Below are 25,737 nucleotides of genomic sequence, written 5' to 3'. Positions count from 1 at the left end.
TAATGAAGCGTACAGTATCCTAGGCTTTATTAATAGGGGCATAATGTACAAGAGAAGGAAGTTATGTCAAACGCTAGTTCGACTTCAACTGGAGTGCTGCATCCAGTTCTGTGCCACATTTTAGGAATGATGTGAAGGCATTAGAGGGAGTGCAGAAAAGATTCACGAGAATGGTTTCATATGAACATAGGAACCCCAGGGATGAGAAACTTCAGTTATGTGGATAGATTTGAGAAGTTGGAACTGTCTTCCTTGGGGAAGGTTTGACAGAGATGTTCAAAATCATAAGGGGAAGGACAGCATAGATAGGGAAAAACTTCCTGCTGGGGGGTGGATTGAGAACGAGAGGGTGCAGATGTAAGGTAATTTGCAAAATAAACACTGGAGACATGAGGAGAAACTTTTTCTCAGAGTCTGTGGCTAAGATCTGGAATGTGCTGCCTGGTGGGGCCAGGTTCAATTGAGGCGTTCAAGAGACATTCACATTTCTGCCTCTCTTCAGTCCCAAAGAAGAGTAATTTTTCCACTCCAAACGTTAACTCTGTTTCTCTCTCCACAGATGTTGCCAGACCTGCCGAGTTTTTCCAGCACTTTCTGTTTATATTTCAGATATCCAGCATCGGCAGTATTTTGCTTTCATTCAAGGGGGAACTGGATTGTTATCTGAAAAGGAAAAATGTGCAGGGTTAGGGGCAGAAGACCAGGGGGCACGAGTTGCATTGCTCATTCAGAGAGCTGGCCCAGACACAACAGGCTGAGGTGCCTCCTTCTGTGCTGTAACCATTCTGTGACTGTGCCCTGCGAGCCGCCACCCTCCTCTTCCTCCCAGTCTCAATGAGCAGCTTCGATAGGCCGAATGCTCTCCTCCCGTGTTGTCATGGCCCCGTCGCGCGCTCTGGTTTTCTCCAATTCCGATAGGACGCGACCGGCTGTCAATCAGGAGAGGCTGTGCGCCCCCATTGGTCGGCGTTTGGCTCGCGTCAGCGGCTCGCACGACCTGAGGTCGTGCTCGGGCAGTTGGTTGATTCTGCTGCCGGTTGGTGGGTGACCGGGTACCGAGAGCTGCGAGTCGTGCTCTGAGGTATTGGTATCGCGGTAAGTTATCCCCGAGTTATGTTAAAATAAAGAGCTGGCGTTCCCGGAATGATTTTCTGAGCGCCGGCTAGTTGAAGTCTGAATCCTCAGAGGATGGGTAAGCAAGTTGGAGGCTCTCCTGATGTATGGGCTGGAAGGTGCTACCTCCTCTCTCCTGCGGCTTCTATTGCTGAAGGTTGGGACTGGGCCGTTACACGGTGGGACATTGCTCCGATCCAGTTTGTTCTCAGTCTATCAGCAGTCGCAGCATTTTGATTTATAGCATTAGCTTTAATTCACTCTCACTTTTTTTCTTCCAGGAATGCCCAGCTCGAAGTTGTTTTTGTTCTACTCTCTGTCTGGATTTCTGCCTCTCTCTCTCTCTCTTACCTTTTGTTTCTCCTCATTGTTTCCTATCTCCAGTTTGATTAAAACTGGTTGTCTCAGGCTCTGACTCTTTCCGTCTAGATTTTAATTGAAATTCCACCCTTCATGTTTCAAATCCACCAGTGATTATCGATATCTCTAAGATAATTTGATGATCTTGCTGCATCCAAGCCAAATGCCATAAGCAACGCCAACTTTCTATTTCAAAGCTGCCCTGGTCTGCAGCTGCATTTCATCCTTTGCTTCACCTGATGCTTTGCCTCATCTGGTGCTTTAACATGAAACCTTTATTTCTTTCTTTCCAAGTATCAAGAATTACAAGCTTCAACAAAAGTTGGATAGCAATGCCCCTCTGGATCCAACTCTACCTTGCTTTGACTCCTTTCTTTTTTAGAATCTCAACTTTTGGTATGTTTTCACTATTGACTTTTTGACCCTAATTCACCAGTCCTTAGCTAAGGCCTTGGCTTCATTACCTTATGCATCCACCTCAATGAATTTTGGGCGTGGCACAATGCTGAGCTTGAGTTTCTTTCAACTTTGCGCTAACATCTTTTTCCAGGAGTCTTCCCACCCCCCCCCACCTAGCAAACCCCTTCTCTCATCCTCAGAATTCTTGTCACCTGGACTCTTCCATCTTGCCTTTTATCCTATCTTGATCTTTTCACTGAAAATTGCTGGCATGATGACGCCCATCTCAAATCCCCTGCTCCTCTCTCACTCTAACCAGTGTCCCTTTGAACTTAACAGCATTTTATTCTTTCAGGTCCAACCCTAACATTATCCAGTAAACATGATGAAAAGTCAGTGACCTGAAATGTTAGTTCTATTTCTCTCTACAGATCTGCCTGAGCTGCTGGATATTTCCAGTATTTTCTGTTTTATTTCAGAATTCCAACATCTGCAGTACCTTTCTTTTGTATTGAAAATGAATATGCTGACGAGGGTGGTGTTGTTGTTGTTAGGTAAACTTACCTCTGAGGCTGAATGCCAATTTTCTGATATCTCCTATCTCTCCCACCACTGAACATCAAGACGTTGTTTCCAAGACTGTCTCTGACCTCACCTCATCTTCCTTCTATGCCTCCAACCTCATAGTTGCCTAAACCCTGAATAGCCTGCCTCTACCTTCCTCCTAAGATCCACACACCTTACTTCCTTGGTAGATGCACCGTTTCAGCATGTTCTTGTCACACAGCTTTTTTTTCGATCTAAAGTCTACTTTTATCCTCCCTTGTCTAGTCTCGGCTCACCTATATCTGGGACTCAGCTGACACCCTCAGTCACTTCAACAATTTCCAGCTTCCTGTTCCTAACTCTCTTCTTTTCATCATGGATGTCAAATCGCTTGACGCCTTCATTTCCCCAGCAGGAGGGTCCTCCAAATAGAGGCCCAACTACGGCCCATTCACCACCATCACCTCTGCCTGGCTGAACTTGTTCTCGCTTTGAATAACTTCACCTTTAACTTCACTCACTCTCTCCAAATGAAAGGCGGTGTTTTGGGAAGCTTTGTGCCTGCCTTTTTTGTGGGCCATGTGGAACATTTTTTATTGCAGTCCTACGCAGGTTATCTTCCTCATCTCTCTTTCTGGTACATTGATGAATTTTTTCAGTGCTGTTTTTTGCTCTCATCCCAAATCAGAATATTTCATCAACTTTTCTACAATTTCCATTCTTCCTTCTCTTTCACATATTCCATCTTTGACTCTTCCCTTTCCTTCCTCAACTTCTCAGCCTATCCTCAGAAATGGAGACAATCAACCAATATCCATTATAAGCTCACTGATTTCTGCAGCTACCTTGACAATGCTTCCTCCCAAACTGCTTCCTGTAATTCCATTCTCTTAGTTTCTTCATTTCCGTCACATCAGTTCTGAAGATGTCACCTTGCATACCTCAATTGAGGTTTCTCCTCCACTGTGGTTAAGACCCCCAAAGGTGTCTGTTCCATTTCCTGCACTTCTACTCTTGCCCCAACCCCCTCTCTACCAATGCCTCTGTGTAATCTTAGTTGCTGTCTAACCATGATGGGATTCCCCCTGTCCTTGCTGCTCACACGACCAGCCTTCACATTCAACAGATTGTCCTCTGCCATTCCTATTACTTTCATTGTGATGCCACCATCAACACACACACACACACACCCCCGCCCTCCATCTCTTTCAGCATACTGAAGGGACTTTTCCCTGGCCCGGTGCTTAATCACCCCAACAACCACTTCCCACTGTACATTCCCATGCAAGTGTATTGGTAGAGAAGGGGGTTGGAGCAAGAGTAGAAGTGCAGGAAATGTCTTTCCATCATCCAGGGCTCCCAACACTCCTTCCAGGTGAAACAGCGATTACTCGTTCTTTCAATTCAGTGTACTATATTTCGTGCTTAAGATGCTATCTCCTCTACATTGGGGCGACCAAGCGCAGATTGGGTGACCGCAATGCAGAACATGCTAGTTCAGTCTGCGAGCTTGACCCTGAGCTTCTGGTCATGTCATTTAATTCTCTACCTCGCTCCTACTCTGACCTCTCCGTTCTCTACCCTGTGCACTGTACTAATGAAATTCAGTGTAAGTTTAGGAATAGTACCTCATCTTTTAATTAGGCACTTTACACTTTCCAGACTGAACAGCGACCTCAGCAATTTTAGAAGATAACTACTGCCCCTGTTTTTTTTGTTAGAGCTGTGGTGTTCTCCTATTCTCACTTGCAAATCTTCTGGACCCAACTTTTATTTCTTTACTTATCCAATTAGCATCATGCCTTTTGATATATAACCTGTCCTGCCTTCCACTCTCTCAGCCTTCCCTTTTGTAACCTTTTCCCACTCCATCCAAACCTCTTCTCCCTGCCTATGTACTTAAAACCTGTTACATATCAGACATCATCCAGCACTGTTGAAAGGACATTAATCTGAAGCATTAACTCTGTCTCTCACTTGACAAATGCTGCCTGACCTGAGTATTTCCAGCATTTTCTGTTTTTATTTTTATTTTTAATTAATTATAATATTCCAGAGCAATTTAACTTTCTGGAAGACTGTTCACTTTCTAGAAAATCTTTTAAATGCTACAAACCGCATGCTGTTTTAAAAGAAACCCTATGTGGAATCACTAATCTTGATTCCCATGGCATTTGTTTTTATCTTTTGCATTTTTAAATCTGCTTAAACTGAAGTAAGTCAACTGATCTAGTGATTGATTGCAGGGAGAGGATTTTCAGTGTCCATCCTGGTGATGGATCACTAAGTGGATTTGTGGAACTATTTTTCTGAAAGCATTGAATGAATGCAATAATTCTAACATTGGCTAGTAGCCAGAAAGACACACGTACAAGACTGGTTAAAGCATGCAATTTATTTATATAAAGGGTGTGGGGGAGAGCAGGATGTTGACAGGGTCTGTGAATGAATTGAATCCCATGATAATTTTATAACTTATAAATACAAACTGATCAGTGTGTGACATCCTGCATTGCTTTCTCTGTGTAATCTTAGTTTGCTCTGTCACTGAGACACTGCTCTTTCTGTGCTGATGTCAATCCAAATCTTCTGTATAGCTGCCTGTGCAGTGAGATTGGTTGTTCACATGCCTTTGTCCACTAACACCTATATTAAACAAATCTAAGTAAGTTTCTATAGATATTCTGATAACTACTGCAAAGCTTTCTAGTATTTTAAAATGTTTGTAACATATATTAAATGGGGTTATGCTGCAATTTAAAAATGTTATCCAAATTCTGGATGAACTTCATTTTAAGTTGGAGCGCGCATGCTCTCTCAAATGTTCACTGAACTGCCATCTTGAAGTCAGACTCAAAGTTGGCAGGTTACCTGCTGTGCAATATAGTCCATCACTAGCCAACTCTGATTTTTTTTATAAAATAGCTGTAAAAATTGACTCAATACCATCACCCCACATTACTTGACAAATTCTGTCTTTCACTTTTAACTCATTTGCCCCATCTCATCAGCATTGTGTTGCAACTTCCTTTGGCCTTCTAAATAATTAACAACATTTTATCTTGATATCATTTGCTAATTTCAACTGCACTTCCTCTAGGCCTACATTAAAATCATTGACCTAGATAGGGAACAGTAGTAATACCAGAACTGAACACTGGAACACCAGTACCATCTCCTGTTTTCTCCCTTCTAACCAATTTTTAACCCAGTTTGCTATCCTCCTGCTAATTGCATACCCCTTAACCTTCTTTAGTAACTTTCAAACTTGGCCCCCTTCCCTCCAATTACTCACATGCATGCTGCGCCATGGTGACATAGCCTGAAAGCGTGACAGGTTCAACATGTATGTTAATGGCACCCAGCTGTACCTGACCCACCACTCTCCTCCAGGGGAAATAACCCCAGTCTATTCAATCTCTCCTCATAACTAAAACTCTCCAGCCCAGGCAACATCCTGGTAAATCTCCTCTGCACTCTCTGTAGTGCAACCGCATCCTTCCTATAATGCGGATTCCAAAACTGCATGCAATGTGGCTTAATCAGCATTTTATACAGTTCCAGCATAACCTCCCTGCTCTTATATTCTATGCCTTGGCTAATAAAGGCAAGTATCCCATATGCCGCCTTAACTACCTTATCTACCTATCCCGTTACCTTAAGGGACTGGTGGACATGCACATCAAGGTCCCTCTGATCCTTGGTACTTCGCAGGGTCCCCACCATTCAGCGTGTATTCCCGTGCCTTGTTTGTCCTGCCCAAGTGCATCACCTCACACTTATCCGGATTAAATTCCATTTGCCACTGATCAGCCCATCTGACCAGCCAGTCCATATCCTCCTGTAATCTAAGGCTATCCTCCTCACTATTTACCACCCCACCAATTTTCGTGTAATCCGCAAACTTACTGATCAACTCTCCTACATTCAAGTCTAAATTGTTTATATGTACTACAAACAGCAAGGGACTCAACACCAATCCCTGTGGAACCCCATTGGGCGCAGGCATCCAGTCACAAAAACACCCGTGAACCATCACCCTCTGCTTCCTGCCAGTCAGCCAATTCTGGATCCAATTTGCTAAATTGCCTTGGATCCCATGGGCTCTTACTTTCGTTATCAGTCTCCCATGCGGGACCTTATCAAAAGCCTTGCTGAAATCCAAGTAGACTATGTCAAATGCATTGCCCTCATCTACACACCTGGTTATCCCTTCGAAAAATTCAATCAAATTGGTCAGACGTGACCTCTCACATTTAAGTCTAAATCATTAATGTACACAACAAACAGCAAGGGCCCCAACACTGAGCCCTGTAGAACACCACTGGAAACAGTTTTCCATTCATGAAAGCAGCCATCGACCTTTACCCTTTTGTTTCCTGTCACTGAGCCAATTTTGGATTCAACTCTTCAGCTTTCCCTGTATCCTATGAGATTTCACTTTCCTGATCAGTCTGCCATGTGGGACCTTGTCAGATGCCTTGCTAAAATCCATGTAGACAACATCCACTGCGCTACCCTCATCAATCCTCCTTGTTACTTCCTCAAAAAATTCTATTCGGTTAGTAAGACATGATCTTCACCTAACAAAACCATGCTGACGATCCCTGATCAATCCGTGCCTTTCTAAGTGACAGTTTATCCTGTGCCTCAGAATTGTTTCCAATAATTTGCCCACCACTGAAGTCAGACTGACCAGCCTATAATTTTTTGGCCTATCCCTCGCACTCTTTTTAAATAATGGTACAATTTTCTCAGACCTCCAATCCTTTGGGAAGTTGCCTGTACCCAGTGTGGATTGGAAAATGATCCTCGGAGCATCTGCAATTTCCTTCCTGGCTTCCTTCAACAGCTTGGGATACAATTCATCTGGCCCTGGTGATTTATCCACCTTCAAGGATGCCAGTCCCTGCATTACTTCCCCTCTCACTGTGCTTATCGTATCTTTAATATTTCACACTCCACCTCTTTAACTAGAATGTCTGCATCATCCCTATCCTTAGTGAAGACAAGAGACAAAAGTACTCATTGAGAACCGTGCCCATGTTTTCTGCATCAACCCACGTGTTACCATGTACATCTCTGATAGGTCCTACCTTTTCCTTAGCTATTCTCTTGCTCTTAAACATTCTGTACTCCTCTAGGCTTTCTACAGTATTAAGTCTTTTGTGACTGCCATAAGTTTTTTTTTCTCTGCTTCATCTTGGCCTGCATGCTTCTGGATTACCAGGGGTTTCTAGATTTGGCAGTATCACCCTTTTTCTTTGTAGGAACATGCCTACACAATGCCTGTAGAATCTCGCCTTTGAATGCCTGCCACTGATTTGACACAGTTTTTCCTTCTAATAGATGAATCCAGTCCACTCATGCCGGCTCACCTCCCAGCTTTGTAAAACCTGCCTTCCCCCAATTTAGAACTTTTACTCCTGTTCTATGTTTGTCCTTTTCCATAATGATGCTAATCTAACTATATTATGGTCACTATCTCCAAAGTGTTCCCCCACTGTTACTTCATCTACTTGCCCAGCTTCGTTTCCTAAGACTAAATCTAGAATTGCGCCCCCTCTTGTTGGGTTTGTTAGTGCTCGCTAAAAAAGTTCTCTTGAATGCAGTTCAAGAATTTTGTGCCCTTCACACTGTTCGTATCCCAACTGATGATATCAGGGTAGTTGAAGTTCCCAACGATTACTGCCCTATTGTTTTTGCACTCAGAAATTTGTCTGCGTATTTGCTTTTCTAACTCCTTTCCACTATTTGAGAGTCTATAGTATACTCTTAGCAGTGTGGCTGCCCCTTATTTCTGAGCTCAACCCTTATGGCCTCATTTGATGCTTCATTTAGTAGATCATCCCTCCTCACACTGTACATGATTCTTTAACCAATAATGCTGCACCACCGTTTTAATCCCCCTCCCTACCCTGCCACAAAATTCCATATCCAGGGATGTTGAGCTGCCGTTTTTGCCCCTGAAATCAAGTTTCCGTTATAGCGATGATATCATGCTGCCATGTGTCTATCTGTGCCTTTTGAAGTGTAAGAAGAATAACGAATCATGGAGTTTGTAATATAAATGTTAAGTTGTCATCTATAGTGCAGTGTTGAGGGGTTTGAAGCTTTACGTGTGGTTTATAATGCCATTGTAGCTTCCTGAAAGGTATTGCATTGTAACATGCTTTATCAGAGCATTTGTTTTAATTTTGTAAAGCATAATGCTCAGTGTTGAAAACCGGCATGGCGAATTCCTTGAAATACCTGAAGAATTGCATCCTCTCATTTATTTGTTTCATTTGTTTGCTTACTAACATGGCTGACATAAACACAGCATTAAATGGGGAGTGCTTCATCAGCGTGACAGCTTAAATAAACGTTGCAAGAGAATCTTGTTCCCCGTCCAGAGTTTTGCAAGACTTGCTTAACTAATTTGTATCTTTTTTTCTTTGAAACAAGTACTATTGTTGATCTCTAAGACACACACACAAAGTTTAACCAAAACAGAAAGGGAAAAGGTAAGTGAACAATACAAACAAATGGATGTGCATTTTAGGGCATTTTACAGCCTTGTTGCTTTTATCCTTATCTGCAGTTCGTGCAACTCAAAGCAATTAAGCATGACCTTTTAGCATTTCCCAAACATTTCTATCTGTCCTGTTTTGTGCTGATTCCAGCTTTTGCTGCTCGTGACACAAATGTAATGTAGGTTTTGACTATTGCCAAAGACGTTTGCAGATAAGTTGATGACTAACATTTTTATTTTCAAAATATAGGAAATGAGTCAGAGAATCAAAATTTAACATTCTGTTCTCCTAATTTTCAGTTTTAACGCAAACTAATATACCTTCATGCCAAAAACTGATCGATGCTCAGACCCTCAGTATCTGTCAAGGGAGTTGCTTGATGGGGTTGGACTCTCTTGGGGTGGGAGTGATTGTGTCAAAAATGACTCTTGCCTGGCTGGATCCTGTTTGCAGGATGATGAGGTTGAGGGGAGGTGCTCCTGCTTCTCGCTTTTTTTCGAACAGATGGTTTCCTTCATAGCTTGAATTCCTCTTTTTGGGTTTTCCTTTTCCTCCCTCTTTCCTTCTGTGTTTTTCCTTCTCTATTTTTAATCTTACTGGACTGCATGTGAATAAAAGCTGCGAAAGCATAGAATTCCATGTGCAGAAATCATGGATGAAAGCAACCACTGAGGAGCACTGAGCAAATGGGTTCTACATGGAGACATGAAAATCAGTTATAACCCAACATCCAGCTCAATGATCAAAGGTATAAGAAATTGGCCTTCTGTCTCTTCCTGGAATCACAGGAATGGCTAGTGTGAAAGTTGCTAAATGTACTGGGAGACCAAATGAGTTGGTTTATTCATTCATGGGGTGTGGGCTTTGCTGGCTGGGCCAGCATTTAATATCCACCCCTAATTGCCCTTGAGAAGGCGGTGGTGAGCTGCCTTCTTGAACTGCTGCAATCCACGTGGTGTAGGTACACCCACAGTGCTGTTAGGAAGGGGGTTCCAGGATTTTGACCTAGTGACAGTGAAGGAATGGTGATATATTTCCAAGTCAGGATGGTGAGTGACTTGGAAGGGAACTTCCAGGCGGTGGTGTTCTCATCTATCTGCTGCCCTTGTCCTCTTAGATGGTAGTGGTCGTGGGTTTGGAAGGTGCCGTTGAAGGAGCCTTGGTTAATTCCTGCAGTGCATCTTGTAGATGGGACACACTGCTGCTACTGTGCGTTGGTGGTGGAGGGAGTGAATGTTTGTGGATGTGGTGCCAATCGAGCAGGCTGCTTTGTCCTGGATGGTGTCAAGCTTCTTGAGCGATGTTGAAGCTGCACTTATCCAGACAAGTGGGGAGTATTCCATCACACTCTTGACCTGTGCCTTGTGGGTGGTGGACAGGCTTTGGGGAGTCAGGAGGTGAGTTACTCGTCGCACGACTCCTAGCCTCTGACCTACTCTTGTAGCCACAGTATTTATATGGCTAGTCCAGTTCAGTTTCTAGTCAGTGGTCACCCCCAGGATGTCAATAGTGGCAGATTCAGTGATAGAAATGTCATTGAATGTCAAGGGGCGATGGTTAGATTCTCTCTTGTTGGAGATGGTTATTGCCTGGCACTTGTGTGTCACGAATGTCACTTGTCAGCCCAAGCCTGGGTATTGTCCAGGTCTTGCTGCATTTGGACGTGGACTGCTTCAGCATCTGACGAGTCGCGAGTGATGCTGAATGTTGTGCAATCATTAGCGGACATCACTGCTGATCTTATGATGAAAGAAAGGTCATTGATGAAGCAGCTGAAGACGTTTGGGCCGAGGACACTACCCTGAGGAACTCCTGCAGTGATGACTGACCTTCAATAACCACAACTTTGTACTAGGTGGGACTCTAACCATTGGAGAGTTTCCCCCTGATTTCCATTGACTCCAGTTTTTCTGGGGCTCCCTGATGCCACACTCTGTCAAATGCGGCCTTAATGTCAAGGGCAGTCACTCACCTCGGAAGTTCAGCTCTTTTGTCCATGTTTCAGCCAAGACTGTACTGAGGTCAGGAGCTGAGTGGCCCTGGCGGAACCCAAACTGGGCATCAGTGAGCAGGTTTTTTCTAAGCAAGTGCCACTTAATAGCACTGTTGATGACCCCTTCCATTACTCTATTGATGATGGAGAGTAGACTGATGGAGCGGTAACTTACCGGGTTGGATTTGTCCTGCGTTTTGTGTACAGGACATACCTGGGCAATTTTCCACGTGGCCATGTAGATGCCAGTGTTGTAGTTGTACTGGAACGGCTTGGCTAGGTGCATGGCAAGTCCTGGAGCACAAGTCTTCGGCACTGTTGCCAGAATATTGTCAGGGCATAGCCTTTGCAGTATCCAGCGCCTTCAGCTGTTTCTTGATATCACGTGAAGTGAATTGAATTGGCTGGGGGCGGGCGTCTGTGACGCCGGGGGCAGGCGTCTGTGACGCCGGGGGCGGGCGTCTGTGACGCCGGGGGCGGGCGTCTGTGACGCCGGGGGCGGGCGTCTGTGACGCCGGGGGCGGGCGTCTGTGACGCCGGGGGCGGGCGTCTGTGACGCCGGGGGCGGGCGTCGGTGACGCCGGGGGCGGGCGTCGGTGACGCCGGGGGCGGGCGTCGGTGACGCCGGGGGCGGGCGTCGGTGACGCCGGGGGCGGGCGTCGGTGACGCCGGGGGCGGGCACAATTCTGCTGCTGATGGCTCACAGCGCCTCATGAATGCCCAGTCTTGAGTTGCTAGATCTGTTTGAAATCTATCCCATTTAGCACAGTGTTAGTGCCACACAACGTGATAGAGGGAATCCTCAATGTGAAGGTGGGACTTCATCTCCACAATGACTGTGCGGTGGTCACTCCTGCAGATACTGTCACAGACAGATGCATCTGTGGCAGGCAGGTGAGGATGAGATCAGGTATGTTTTTCCCTCTTGTTGGCTCCCCCACCACCTGCTGCAGACCCATTCTATCACCTTTGCCATGAGACTTAATGGGGTCCGGAGTTGATGTTGAGGATTCCCAGGGCAACTCCCTCCTGACTGCATACCTCTGTGCCGCTACCTCTGCTTGGCCTGTCCTGTTGGTGGGAAAGGACATTCCTAGGGATGGTGATGGTGGGGTCTGGGACATTATCTGTCAGATATGATTCCGTGAGGATGACTACATCAGGGCTTTACTAATCTGTGAGACAGCTCTCTCTCAATTTTGGCACTAGTCTCCAGATGTTAGCAAGGAGGACTTTGCAGGGTGATGGGGCTCATTTTGCCATTGTCATTTCTGGTGCCTAGGTCGATGCCGGGTGGTCTGTCTGGTTTCATTTCTTTTGTTTTGTGACTTTGTAGCGGTTTGATACAACTGAATGGCTTGCTGGGCCATTTCAGAGGGCATTTAAGAGTCAATCACATTGCTCTGGGTCTGGAGTCACTTGTAGGCCAGACCAGGGAAGGATGGCAGATTTCCTTCCCTAAAGGACATGAGTGAATCAGATGGGTTTTTTCAACAATGGTTTCATGGTCATCATTAGAGTTTTAATTCCAAATCTTTATTGAATTCAAATTCCACCATCTGCTGAGCTGGGATTCATACCCAGGTGCCCAGACCATTACTCTGAGTCTCTGGATCACTAGTCCAGCAACAATGCCACTACGTCATCACCTCCCCAAACATAGGTTATGTTTTTTTTATAAATTTTACTACTGGGATTCAATAATAGTGGCTCAGAGAAACTGAGTTATTTCCAAAGATTTGATTTAAACTTTATTTTGAGAGGGTGAACAAAGTGTTTAGTTTAAACTCCACATTTTGAGAAGGATGTGATTGTCAGCATGTTTTTGCACCTTATAACTTGTAACTCTTTTGGAGTCAACCAAATAAACTAAATTAACAAAATGAGGGACAAAATAAATGCAGCCCCTTAAGTTAGGGAGACTGAAAAACTAAAGACAAAGTTTAAAGGAAACTTACAATAATCAAATCAAAATGTGATTAAAGGGGTCTATAAAGCACTCCAGTCCCTGTGGTGCCCACTGAGCATGGAAGACCTTGACGGTGCTGGCAGACAACATGTGCTGCCTCTCCAGGGACATCCGGCCACGAATGTAGCCGCGGAAGAGGGGCAGACAGTCAAGCCAAATGACCCTCATGATTGCCCGCTGCCTGGACCTGTTAATGGCTCACTTGGCCAGGAGCAGGATTACGAGGAGGTTCCCCCCCTGCCTGACCATCCAGGGCCCCCCCCCCCCACCACCACCACCACAACCGTCCACCTCCTTGCACCCGCCCCCCCCCCGCCTGACCATCCACCTCCTCTCCCACCTCCTGACTGTCCACCTCCTTCACCCCCTTCCTGACCGTCCACCTCTCTTACCCCCCGCCAGCCTGACCATCCACCTCCTGTCCCCCCCTCCTGATTGTCCACCTCCTTTCCCCCGCCGCCTGACCGTCCACCTACTCCACCCCACCCCACCCAGCTGTCCTTGCCACCCCAGCTAATGACAAAACAAAGGGCCGTGACCTCTCTTCCCCTGACTCTACTGCACCCCGAGCGGCATCAAGTCTGGGGAATCTGAGTGCTGCAGCAACCTAATGATTATTACCACTGCTCGGAAGATACAGCTAGCGTATCTTATGTAGTGAAGTTATTAGCACTGTACTTTGTCCTGCCCCTCCTTAGTGAAATTTACATTGCCAGCAGCAGCACCACTTTAAAGAACTTGGCACTCTGTCATTATGCTGCTGGCAAAAGCTAACGATGAAATATTGGGTTTTGTTAGATTTTCTGCAGTACTGAAGGATTTTAACCTTTAAAGTAGAAGGTCATGCATCATATTACACTGTGGCATTGTAATTTGGAATGTAAGTATGTAACCAGGCTTCAATGAGCTTTAACTACTGTTGTACCATGACCAAGCATATACCAAAATGAGTGGCAGTGGTTGTTCTGAGTGAATGGATGGTTATTGAACTATGATTGTATTTGTGTACATTAAACATTCAGGAAGTTGAAGCTATCTGGGTCATTGACTTTTATTGTCTACCATTAGTATGGTTAGCTATTCAGCAGCCTTCATTTTAAACTCTGGTTCAATTTGGATGACAAGTTATTAATTTTACTTCCTGCTAAGCAGAGTTCATTAGTTGTATTAGATCTCCATTAAATAATTCAAATTGTAATTTTCATTTTCATTTGAAATGTGGACATGGTGGTCTTATCTAATTTTGCTACCCTGCTACACCAAATGAAATTTCAATGTGAGATTATAAATAGATTAGTAATTAGATTAATCATTGTAACTTCCTGTCAATATAAGTTGATTTCTACAAGCCCACGTGAACAGTATGAATGGGCATACCTCTCCATGTTTGCTTATGCTTCCAAACTGAGCACTACTTCATGGGAATGGTTTGTGAAGCGGCACTGGTGAGGAAGAAAGGGCCAACATTATTATCACTTTTAAATACTTTCTGCATTGCTTTGCAGAAGCCTGGAGGTGAATTATTCACTGTTCATTATTCAATTTTATTGAAATTACAGGGTGTGGAAAGTAGAGTTGTTCTTACCCCTGCAAAAGCTTTGCCAATAATGGTAAATACTGGCATGTGGGTTTCAGAAAATACAAATGTTGACGTAAATGGTATCTGAGCTTCTCAGAACTTTTAAAACCCTGCTTACCATTTGACCTGTATGTAGGAGCTTTCTTTTCTGAATTGATTTTTAAAAGGATATAACAATTCCTTAATATTTTACTCTTGCTTGCTGAAATGTCCTGTTTTGCTTTCATTGCCAAAAGGGAAAACCTGGAATCATGTGTTTATTCATTTTGCTTTTGAACCTAATTTCTTAGTTGGGTTTGAACCTGCATACATTGTATTATAATATTAGAATGTTATTGACTTGTGTTGCTGATATAGTTTACTTTAACACCTACAGACTGAATAGTAAAGATGTTGTCACGATTTAATTTGGTTGTGAGACCATGCATCTACATGTGTCGTTGTGTCCATACAAAGGAGAAGGGCAAACCACTGATGTTGAGTCCCAGAACAAACAAGGTATTTAATTTATAAAAAAAATGAACATAAAATGTTTCCTTGCATTACAGGACACCACTGGAACTTCCTGTACCTAATGACCAGAACTTGCACTTTTTTTCATATTGCACATTTATTCTGAAATAAAAAAAATGCTGCGAGCACACAGCATGTTAGGCAGCATTAGCTGAGGGTTTTCAGACCCATGACCTTTCATCAGAATGTTTGTTTTTGTTTTCCCTTATTTATACTCCGGTCCCAACACAAGTTTGCTTAAACAAAAACAGAAAATGCTGGAAAAACTCAGTAGGTCTGGCAGCATCTGTGGAGAGAAAAACAGAGTTAACGTTTCAAGTCCGTATGACTCTCCTTTAGAACAAGTCTGCTTAATATTAAGAAAACTCGTTAAAAGTTCAGAAAGTTTCTCATTCTGCCATTGCCCGTACTACTACATATACAACTAAGAGGTTCAAAAAAAATTTAGCACCCAATAATTTCTAATATGCACCATCAGATTGGGGAATAAACTGATGCCAAAGGAAGAGAGATTAGGAAGAGTGACCAAAAGCTTGACTAAGATGTGGATTTTAAGGAATGCTTCAAAGGAGGAGAGAGGTCAAAAGTTGGTGAGGTTTAGGAAAGGAATTTCAGTTACCGAGTCTTAGACACCTGCATGTATGGTCCTCGGTGATGGGGCAGTGGGAAGGAGAATATGTGAGAGATTGCTGATTGGGCACCCACATATCCTGCAAAATCAGAAGTTCTGCAACACAATAGGCCATGTATTCCATGGTGCCTATGTTAACTCTCCTGAAAGAGTTAATTCCACTCCTCTGCCATTGACCTTTCATTTTAAGACATCATATATTCTACTTCTATCCGTTTCTGATGAGGCATTTCATGTCCTAATAACCCTCCATTTTATTAAAAAAAAAATTCCTAATCTCTCCATTCCTGGTATTGTTTAATTTAAACTTTTAGTTATCGACCGTGTGCAGATATAGTAATTTACATGTAATTTAAAGAAATTGGAAGTAGGACTGTATCCTCTTTCTAGAAAATATGTTCCATGAAATCTCCCAGCTTAATTTCATTGCCTCCTGGGCAAGAAGGCATGTTACACAGGCACAACGTTTCTTGTGCCATGAAATTATTGAGAAACCGAATGTATAAGATTCCTTCTGATATAAACTTAGCCTGTACTATACTGTGGTGCGAATGTAAAAAGTAGAGATAATGTTGTGATGAGCTGTTACATGTTACAATACAAAGTGGATTTTTATTTCATTTTATTCAATTTTTTTCTAAAAGCCTAGCAGGAGGAAAGTGAATGTGACACTCTTTTTTTCACCCCACACTGCACAAAGAAACTAAATAAGACTGCCCTTATCCACTTCAGACAAATGTGGGGAAACAACAATCCTGATTAAAAGTAGTATTTAATCTCTATTTTTAACCTAGATATGATGAGGACATTGTTTCAAAGACTTTATGAATTACTTGGTGAATGTGATAAGACGTGAGCAAATTAAATATTCAGTTTGTTTTGAATATTGGGAACAAAGGGGTAATTGTCCGATAAACTAGTAGAAAAGGTTTTTGAAGCAATAGTATAAATTAGTTCTAGCAGCAGCTCAATGTATTTCATGAGAGAAAAGATGGATGATTGTGGGTTGATATATTAAACTGTGATTAATCAGAATTCTCATTAAACAGCACGATTTGTATTAAATTCATGTCAAACATTTAGGTATTGTTTATTGCATCTACCTTGGAATCTAAAGTCAAAGTGTGTATATAATAAGCCTTGTATGCACTTTACAATACATTAATTGTCACAGTTGAGACATTTGTCAATATAATCTTTCCAGGGCATGGCATTCACGTTACGGGAACGACAGATTCTTGGCCTGCATGGGCTTCTACCTCCTAAAATAGAAACCCAAGATATTCAAGCCTTGCGCTTTAAGAACCACATAGAAAAAGTGCATGATCCTCTAATGAAGTAAGAGCTATCTCATTTATTATGCATTGTATAGTAGAACTAAAATAATGTAGTTGGCTAGATCCTGTGGCTACAAAAGCAGCCATGGACAACTGCATATCTTATAATGACTTTACTTGTTATGTCAGATTGAGTACAATTGTGATATGGTGTTATTATCGTAGTTGGATGAAAGTCAAGCCATTATATTTAGGATAGAAAATCATACACCTGCCTTGCCTGTTTAGAAATATTTGCTTGAAATCAACTGATAGATTGCTGAAGATTTGTGCATTGATTTTGATAGCTGAAAACCAATCGCAGCAGCTGCTCCAACTGTGAGCAGATGGAATGCTGTTGCTCTGGATCTATCTGGTGGCATAAATAATTAAAAAAATATCAGTACTGGCCAAACACCAGCTATTTTTAGATGGTAACCTTTGTTGGAAATATTTCTATTCACTATAACAGTCTACTGGATACATAAACTGGGAAATTCAGTGGTAGGCATTTTGTAGTTAAAATAATTTAAAAGGAGGGTAACTTTTGAGAAGAAAATAAAGACAGTTGTGCAGATTGCTAGAAGTAGAATCTAAACTTTTTGTTTGAAATCATAACTTTTAGACCAGAGAATCAATAACACAGGAAACAAACTTGTTACGCATTGGTATGTTTCCAGTGCTATGAAGTGTGACTTTGTACTAGTTACTTCTGTAGGAATGACCAAAAAATATATGGCTGGATGCAGTTCTGTAGTATATGTTTGCTCTGTTTCTTTGCCACAAAATGGGCTTGTTATCGCTCTGATTCTACTCAATGTCTTAAAGCCCCAAATGTGTTAATGTTAATCTCAATTCAGCCTGGCTAATGTGGAGCAATATTTAGAAAGTGCTTCATTTAAGGTATTTCTCTTCTCTTTCAAAAAAAACTGCTGTCAGTTCTATTTTAATTGCCACTTTAAATGCTGCTTCTTGTCGTTTAGATTTTACTTCTAGCAATCTGCAAAACTGTCTTCATTTTCTTCTCAAAAGTTATCCTCCTTATCAATTTTTTTCAACTACAAAATACCTACTACTGCATTTTTAGTTAGCATTTTTTATAATTAGCTTTTTGACCTGACCCTAGTCTCTTTGTAGATGTTATCCCTCAGCCTTCCGTTCAAATTTCTAAGCTGTACTTTGCCAGAAGTGTGAGCTGATAATGGCAGGCTGTGGGCGATGGGGAATCTTGGACCTTGGTGAATCACAGAACCAATAGTTCTCCTTAATCAGTGAAATTTGAGGATCAGGAATGTCAGAGGAACAAATTAGGTGAATTAGGTTTAAATCAGGTACAGAATGAAAAATGGAGAAGGAAAGAAAGATTGGATTGAGACAGAAAAGACAAAGAAAAAATAAGGAATTAAAAAAAAATTCAACCACTTGCCTGTAGAATGAGATTCCACAATTTTAATATTTCCCTTTATGTTTGGAGTGGTTGATTAGCATTGCAGGAACATGTACCTTTTTAATATCAAGGTTTGTGTGTTGTTAAATATTAGCCTTAACTTTCTAGGGCAAATCTGGAGGCATGAGGGAGAATTGAATAGAACAATATGCTGATGAGACAGGAGGAGGCTTGCATTTTGCATAAATGTCGGCATAGAGCATTTAGGCTAAATGACCTGTTTTGTGCTATATTCTTGATTTAATGAGCTTGTTGTACAGTTTTCTGTTTGACACTTCTGAAAGGAGTTTTTTTGTGAGCTCAGTTATCTAAATATGCCATTATGAACTGATGTCATTTTTGCAATTTAGTAAAAATTTGAAAACTACTTTTCCTTGAGTCTGTAAGAACTGAAATGTGCAAAAAATATCCAAATGCAAGTTTCACCACTCAAATGTCTTTTGAGCCTGCTTGATGTATTTTGAATACTCAGGTTTTTTGGAGGCACCTAAATCAACACAAGTGCAGCAGACTTTTTCAATGGACATTAACCTGCTATTAACAAACTACTGGTCAATCTCTAGTTGTCCTTGTGAAGGTTGTGGTAAACAACCTTCTTGAACTGATGCAATCCATATGCAGAAAGTACTTCTGCATTGATGTTAGGGAGTTCCAGGATTTTGACCTAGTGATGAATGAAAACTGAGATTTTAGTCCATCCAAAACAAATGTTGATAATTTATTATGCTCCAGCCCTAGACTTAAAAACCTAAAACATAATTGTCACCTTTGCTGTGCAATCTAAGATGCATTGGAAATGATAGAAGGACAAAATTCCTTAATCTGCAACTAGTTGTAGTGCACTCTTATGGGAGTTTATGTTATTCAGACTTGTTGGGTTATAGTTACTCACATTTTGATTTAGACCCTGATGGTAAGTTGTGTGTGTGGTCTCATTTCGAGGTGTTAGTGAATCACATGGTTGTAATTCATTGTACTGTGCCATTCAATTTCACACAAGTGCCTTTGATAGTAAAAATTTCTTGACCTTATTCTACGCTCAAAGCTTGGAAATAGTTTTCTGGGGGCAATGGGGAGGCAATATGGAGTAGGTTGAAATTATTTACTTTTTTAAAATCACAATTATTCTAAGGCCTACAAAATGCTAAAGAAAAATATGTTGATGTCAATGATCTTGCAGAATTTTGCTGTCATTAATTTTGTTCTCATACAGATATGTTTATGTGATGGGAATCCAGGAAAGGAATGAGAAACTATTTTATAGAATTCTGCTTGACAACATTGAAGAGTTGTTGCCAATTGTTTACACCCCGACAGTAGGCTTGGCTTGCTTACACTATGGACAAATCTTTAGGAGGCCAAAGTAAGTCAAAAACTCACCCTTCACCACTTATACAGCATCATATAGAGTATTGCATCCTGATTTCTGAATTTATTCTAGATCGAGGCGTTCAAGAGAGAATTGAATTATCATCTGAAAATAATAAGGAAGAATGTGCAGGGTTACAGGGAGAAGGCAAGCGATTGCACTAGGCAAATTGCTCAGAGCTGGCACAGACAATGGGCCGAATGGCCTCCTTTTGTTATGTAACAATTCTGTGATTTTTTTTTTCCAGCTCTGAAAGGTTAACAGACCTGAAACATTAACTCTGTTTCTCTCTCTACACAGATGCTGTTTAAACTGCAGAGTTCTTTTCCCAGGAGAGAGGACTAGCGTATTTTTTTTTACATTAAAACATGAATACAGCTCTAGTCATAAGCATGATCAGTATCTCTATAATCTTGCATCACAAAAGACGCAATTTTCTTTTTAAAATCCATGTTCCTGACTTGGGAAGTAGTTGGAATTTACAGGTCTCTTACCTACAAAGAAAATGATTATTGGCAGAGGGAAAGCATACACAGTAATAGTAATTCAATTCCTAAAGCATGTGTAGGAATTCTTCCTCAAGTAGTGTTCCTATGTCTACAAGGGGAGACACATTGCTGGACAATGATAATGAATAAATGAATAGATCTAGTAGGTGAATTAGATGTAGGTGTGCACCTCAGGAGAAAACACAACAGGAAAAGTGGCCCAACCATGGCTAACAAAAGAAATTAAGCATAGTATTAGATCCAAAGAGGAGTCATTATAAAGTTGCTAGAAAAATTGGCAAGCCTGAGGATTGGGAGCAGTTGAGAATTCAGCAAAGAAGGACCAAGAGATTGATTAAGAGAGGAAAAATAGAGCATGACAGTTAACTTGCAAGGAAGATAAAAGAGGACGGTAAAAGCTTCTATAAGTAAGAAGAAAAAGATTGGTGAAGACAAATGTAGGTCCCTTACAGTCCGAAATGGGAGAATTTATAATGGAGAGCAAGGAAATGGCAGAACAATTAAACAACTACTTTAGATCTGTCTTCATGGAGGAAGACATAAATAACTTGCCAGAAATACTAGGGAATCAAGGGTCTAGTGAGATGGGGGAATTGTAGGAAATTTAGTATCACTAAAAAAATAGTGCTGGAGAAATTAATGGGACTGAAAAGTCGATAAATCCCCCAGGGCCTGATAACCTACATCCTAGATTACTTAAGGAGGTGGCCATGGAAATAGTGGATGCGTTGGTTGTCATTTTCCAAAATTCTGTAGATTCTGGGACAGTTATGGCAGATTGGAGGGTGGTAAATGTAACCCCATTATTTTTTTTTTTTAAAAAGGAGGGAGGGAAAAAACAGGGAATTACTGACCAGTTAGCCTAACATCAGTAGTAGGGAAAATGCTGGGGTCTATTATAAAGGATGTGATAACAGAACACTTAGATAATATCAAAGGGATTAAACAAAGTCAACATGGATTTGTGAAAGGGAAATCATGTTTGATAAACATAGTAGAATTTTTTGATGTAACTTATCTATATAAGGAAGGATGTGGTGTATTTGGATTTTCAGAAAACTTTTGATAAAGTCCCACATAAGAGATTAGTGTGCAAAATTAAAGCACAAGGGATTGGGAATAATGTTTTGGCACGGATTGAGAATTGGTTAGCAGACAGGGAACAGTAGGAATAAATGGTTCTTTTTCGGAATGGCAGGATGACGTGTGTGTGTGTGTGTGTGTGTGTGTGTGGGTGTGGGTGTGGGTGTGGGATGTTAGAGGCTTCAATGTGATGTAGACAAATTGAGTGAGTGGGCAAATACATGGCAGATGCAGCATAACATGGTTAAGTGTGAAGATATCCACTTTGGTAGGAAAAACAGAATGGCAGAGTATTCTTTAAATGGTGATAGATTGGGAAATGTTGATGTACAAAGAGACCTGGTAGTCCTTGTACACAAATTACTGAAAGCAAGCAGCTAAGAAGGCAAATGGTATGTTGGTCTTCATTGCAAGAGGACTTCAGTACAGGAGTAAGGATGTCTTACTGCAGCTATACAGGGCATTGATGAGACCACAGCTGGAGTATTGTGTGCAGTTTTGGTCTCCTTGCCTAAGAAGAGGGGGTCAGCAAAGGTTCACCAGACTGATTCCTGGGATGGCAGGATTGTCGTATGAAGAGAGATTGGGCCGACTAGGCCTGTATTCACTGGAGTTTAGAAGAATGAGAGGGGATCTCATTGAAACGTATTAAATTCTGACAGGGCTGGACAGACTGGATGCAGGGATGATGTTTCCTCTGGCTGGGGGGTGGCCTAGAACAAGGGGTCACAATCTCAGGTTACAAGGTAAGCCATTTAGGACTGAGATGAGGAGAAATTTCTCCACTCAGAGGGTGATGAACCTGTCAAGTTCTCTACCATAGAAGGCTGTAGAGGCCAAGCCACTGAATATATTTAAGAAGAAAATAGATTTCTAGACTCCAAAGGGTATGGGAAGAGAGCAGGAGTATGGCGTTGAGACAAAGGTCAGCCATGATCATATTGAATGGCGGAGCAGGCTCAAAGGGCGGAATGACCACATCCTGCTTTTATTTTCTATGTTTCTAATCCTTGTTAATAGTATGTTAATTATAATGTTACGGTACACAAGTGAAAGGCATTGTTTAATTAAATACTTTGATCACATAAATAGGCACCCCCTTTAAGGGGCTATCACTTCAATTTGATTTGCTAATTAGTCTTTGTTTTAAGGAAGTATTCAAGAGTATAAATAGGGGACAGCTGGGACACTGGGAAGAGAGGGCCAAAAGGAATGGAGATGGCGTAAGAAAAGAAATGAAGAAAGGTGTCCTGTGAACTGAAAGTAAAAAAAAAAACTGAAATAAGCAATGAAAAGGAAGCAAAATGGGGGGCAGGGTTCACAGTCTGAAATTGTTGAACTCTGTTGAGTCCAGAAGTCTTTAAAGTGCCTAATTGAAGCATTAAGTGCTGTTCCTGAAGCTTATATTGAGCCTCACTGGAGTACTGCAGAGGACAGAAATGTCAGCATGAGAGCAAGGCAGAGAATTAAAATGTCAGCCCCCCTGGAAGCTTGGAATCATGCTTACGGATAGAATGAAGGTGTTCCGCAAAGCGGTCACCCAATCTGTGTTTGGTCTCCCCAGTGTAGAGGAGACCATATTGTGAACAACGAATACAGTATGCTAAATTGAAACAAGTACACTTAAATTGCTGCTTCACCTGGAAGGGCCTTGGACGGTGAATAGGTAAAAGGCTAGGTGTTATATTTGTGGTTGCATGTAAAAATGCTGTATGAAGAGGTCAGGATATTGGGAGTGACTGAGGAGTTGATCAGGGTATCACTGAGGAAGCGTTCAAAATGCTGAAAGGAGAGGGGAAGGGAAGATGTGTTTGATGGTGGCATCATGCTGAAGGTGGCAGGAAATGATACATTGAACACGGTGGTTGGAGAGATGGTAGGTGAGGACAAGGGGAACCATATTGGTTCTGGGAGCGGGGGGGAAGAAGTGAGAGTAGAAGCGTGGGCATCGTGGCGCACATGGTTGAGGGCTATGTAAACCATGTTATGGGGGGATATCCTCAGTTAACTAACTTTTCTGTCATTCAGTCTCTCCTGTCTTCCATCCTATCACAGCCCTTCCTTTTGTTCTTGTCTCACCCACCCCTTGCTGAAAACCTAATTACATCTCTAACTTTTCTCAGTTCTGATGAAAGGCCACAGACCTGAAATGTTAATTCTGCTTCTGTCTCTTCACACATGTTGCCTGACCTAAAAGTTTTTTTCCAGCATTTTCTGATCCTGAAACAAGTTCAGTTTAAAAAAAAAAGCAAAATGCTAGTCCAAAAATAAGTGCACCAGATTAGAATAGGACAGTTTTTAGAAAGATTAGGACTGAGCTATATTTTTAAAAAGAAGAATGTAAAGTTGCAAAATAAGTACATACCATTAAGAGAGTATTTGTCCATTGTTTCTGAAACTTGGAGGAAAGAGGTTAGAATAAACTAAAATAAAAAGCGGGCCCAGGGGTATGATCAAAAATTAAAATAACTAAGAACATAAGCAAATATTATAACAAAAACAAAAATTGCTGGAAAAACTCAGCAGGTCTGACAGCATCTGTGGAGAGAAAGAGAGTTAACATTTTGAGTCCATATGACTTTTCATCAGAACTAAAGAGAAGTAAAAATGTGGTGAAATATAAACTGTTAAAGGGGGTGAGACAGGTGAAGCTGGATAGAGGGCCAGTGGTAGGTGGAGGCAAAGGAGACATTGCAAAAGATATCATAAACAAAAGGTCAAAGGGGTGTTGATGGTGGTGATACTGACTAAAGAAGGTGCTAATGGTGATATTAAGAGTGGAAAGCAGGATGAGCAAGTGACAGGTGGCCCTAGTGGGGGTGGGGTGGGGGTAGGGGACTGTGTGGGGGGGGAAAAAAGATCGAAATAGGCTAAAAGGTGGGGATAAAACAATGAATGGAAATAAATCTAAAAAATAATAATAGAAATAGGTGGGAAAAAAGATATATAAAAATTTAAAAATAAATATTGAAAAAAGGGGTGAGGATGGAGGAGCGAGTTCGTGGTCTGAAGTTGTTGAACTCAATGTTAAGTCCGGAAGGCTGTTAAGTGCCTAATCAGAAGATGAAGTGCTGTTCCTCCAGTTTGCGTTGAGCTTCACTGGAACATTGCAGCAGGCCAAGGACGGACATGTGGGCATGAGAGCAAGGTGGTGTGTTGAAATGGAAAGTGACAGGAAAGTCTGGGTCATGCTTGCAGACAGACCGAAGGTGTTCCGCAAAGCGGCCACCCAGTCTCTGTTTGGTGTCTCCAATGTAGAGGAGACCGCATTGGGAGCAGCAAATGCAGTAGACTAAATTGAGGGAAGTGCACGTGAAGCGCTGCTTCACTTGAAAGGAATGTTTGGGCCTTTGGACGGTGAGGAGGGGGGAAGTAAAGGGGCAGGTGTTGCACCTTCTGCGATTGCATGGGAAGGTGCCGTGGGAGGGGGTTGAGGTGTAGAGGATAATGGAGGAGTGGACCAGGGTATCCTGGAGGGAACGGTTCCTATGCAGAGGCGGTGAAGGGAAGATGTGTTTGGTGGTGGCATCATGCTGGAGTTGGCGGAAATGGCGGAGGATGATCATTTGAATGCGGAGGCTGGTGGGGTGAAAACTTGGAGGCTTCCCACCCACGGTGGTTGATAGGGCCCTCAGCCGTGTCCGACCCATCTCCTGCGCCTCTGCCCTCACACCTTCCTCTCCCTCCCAGAACCATGATGGGGTCCCTCTTGTCCTCACTTTTCACCTCACCAGCCTCCGCATTCAAAGGATCATCCTCCGCCATTTCTGCCAATTCCAGCATGATGCCACCACCAAACACATCTTCCCTGCACCCCCCCCCCCTGTTGGCATTGAGTAGGGACCGTTCCCTCCGGGACACCCTGGTCCACTCCTCCATCACCCCCTACACCTCAACACCCTCCCACGGCACCTTCCCATGCAATCACAGAAGGTGCAACACCTGCCCCTTTACCCCCCCACCCCCACCCCCACTCCTCACCGCCCAAGGGCCCAAACACTCCTTTCATGTGAAGCAGCGCTTCTCTCAATTTGGTCTGTTGCATTCACCGCTCCCAATGTGGTCTCCTCTACACTGGAGAGACCAAACGCAGACTGGGTGACTGCTTTGCAGAACACCTTCGGTCTGTCCACAAGCATGACCCAGACCTTCCTGTTGCTTGCCATTTCAACACACCACCTTGCTCTCATGCCCACATGTCCGTACTTGGCCTGCTGCAATGTTACAGTGAAGCTCAATCCAAACTGGAGGAACCACCTCATCTTCCGATTAGGCACTTTACAGCCTTCCGGACTTAACATTGAGTTCAACAACTTCAGACCATGAACTCTCTCCTCCATTCTCACCCCTTTTTGATCCCCTTTTTTCAATATTAATTTTTATATATATATTTTT

At 42.4% G+C, this 25,737-nt stretch overlaps 1 protein-coding gene across 7 annotated transcripts in view; it reads left to right on the top strand.

Annotated features, from left to right (window-relative positions):
- The first annotated feature begins 969 nt into the window (after nucleotides 1-969).
- The window catches only part of me2 (malic enzyme 2, NAD(+)-dependent, mitochondrial), a 94,197-nt gene continuing 69,429 nt past the window's right edge, over nucleotides 970-25,737 (top strand). Inside the window, exons 1-5 of one of the 7 annotated variants that reach the window (XM_078552419.1) lie at nucleotides 985-1,095; nucleotides 8,866-8,924; nucleotides 14,851-14,972; nucleotides 16,823-16,956; nucleotides 19,595-19,744. In XM_078552419.1, the coding sequence (XP_078408545.1) occupies nucleotides 14,865-14,972; nucleotides 16,823-16,956; nucleotides 19,595-19,744 (392 nt within the window). In that variant the 5' untranslated portion in view covers nucleotides 985-1,095; nucleotides 8,866-8,924; nucleotides 14,851-14,864. Of the gene's footprint in view, nucleotides 1,096-1,172; nucleotides 1,193-8,865; nucleotides 8,925-14,849; nucleotides 14,973-16,822; nucleotides 16,957-19,594; nucleotides 19,745-25,737 lie in introns of those variants that run through there. The other 6 variants (XM_078552428.1, XM_078552410.1, XM_078552438.1 and 3 more) reach the window with 6 other exon arrangements.

This window comes from Cetorhinus maximus, chromosome 1 (assembly GCF_964194155.1).
Source record: "Cetorhinus maximus chromosome 1, sCetMax3.hap1.1, whole genome shotgun sequence".
NCBI lineage: Eukaryota > Metazoa > Chordata > Chondrichthyes > Lamniformes > Cetorhinidae > Cetorhinus > Cetorhinus maximus.
The sequence above is the reverse complement of the archived record's forward strand: the minus strand, read 5'-3'. Positions and strand labels throughout refer to the sequence as shown.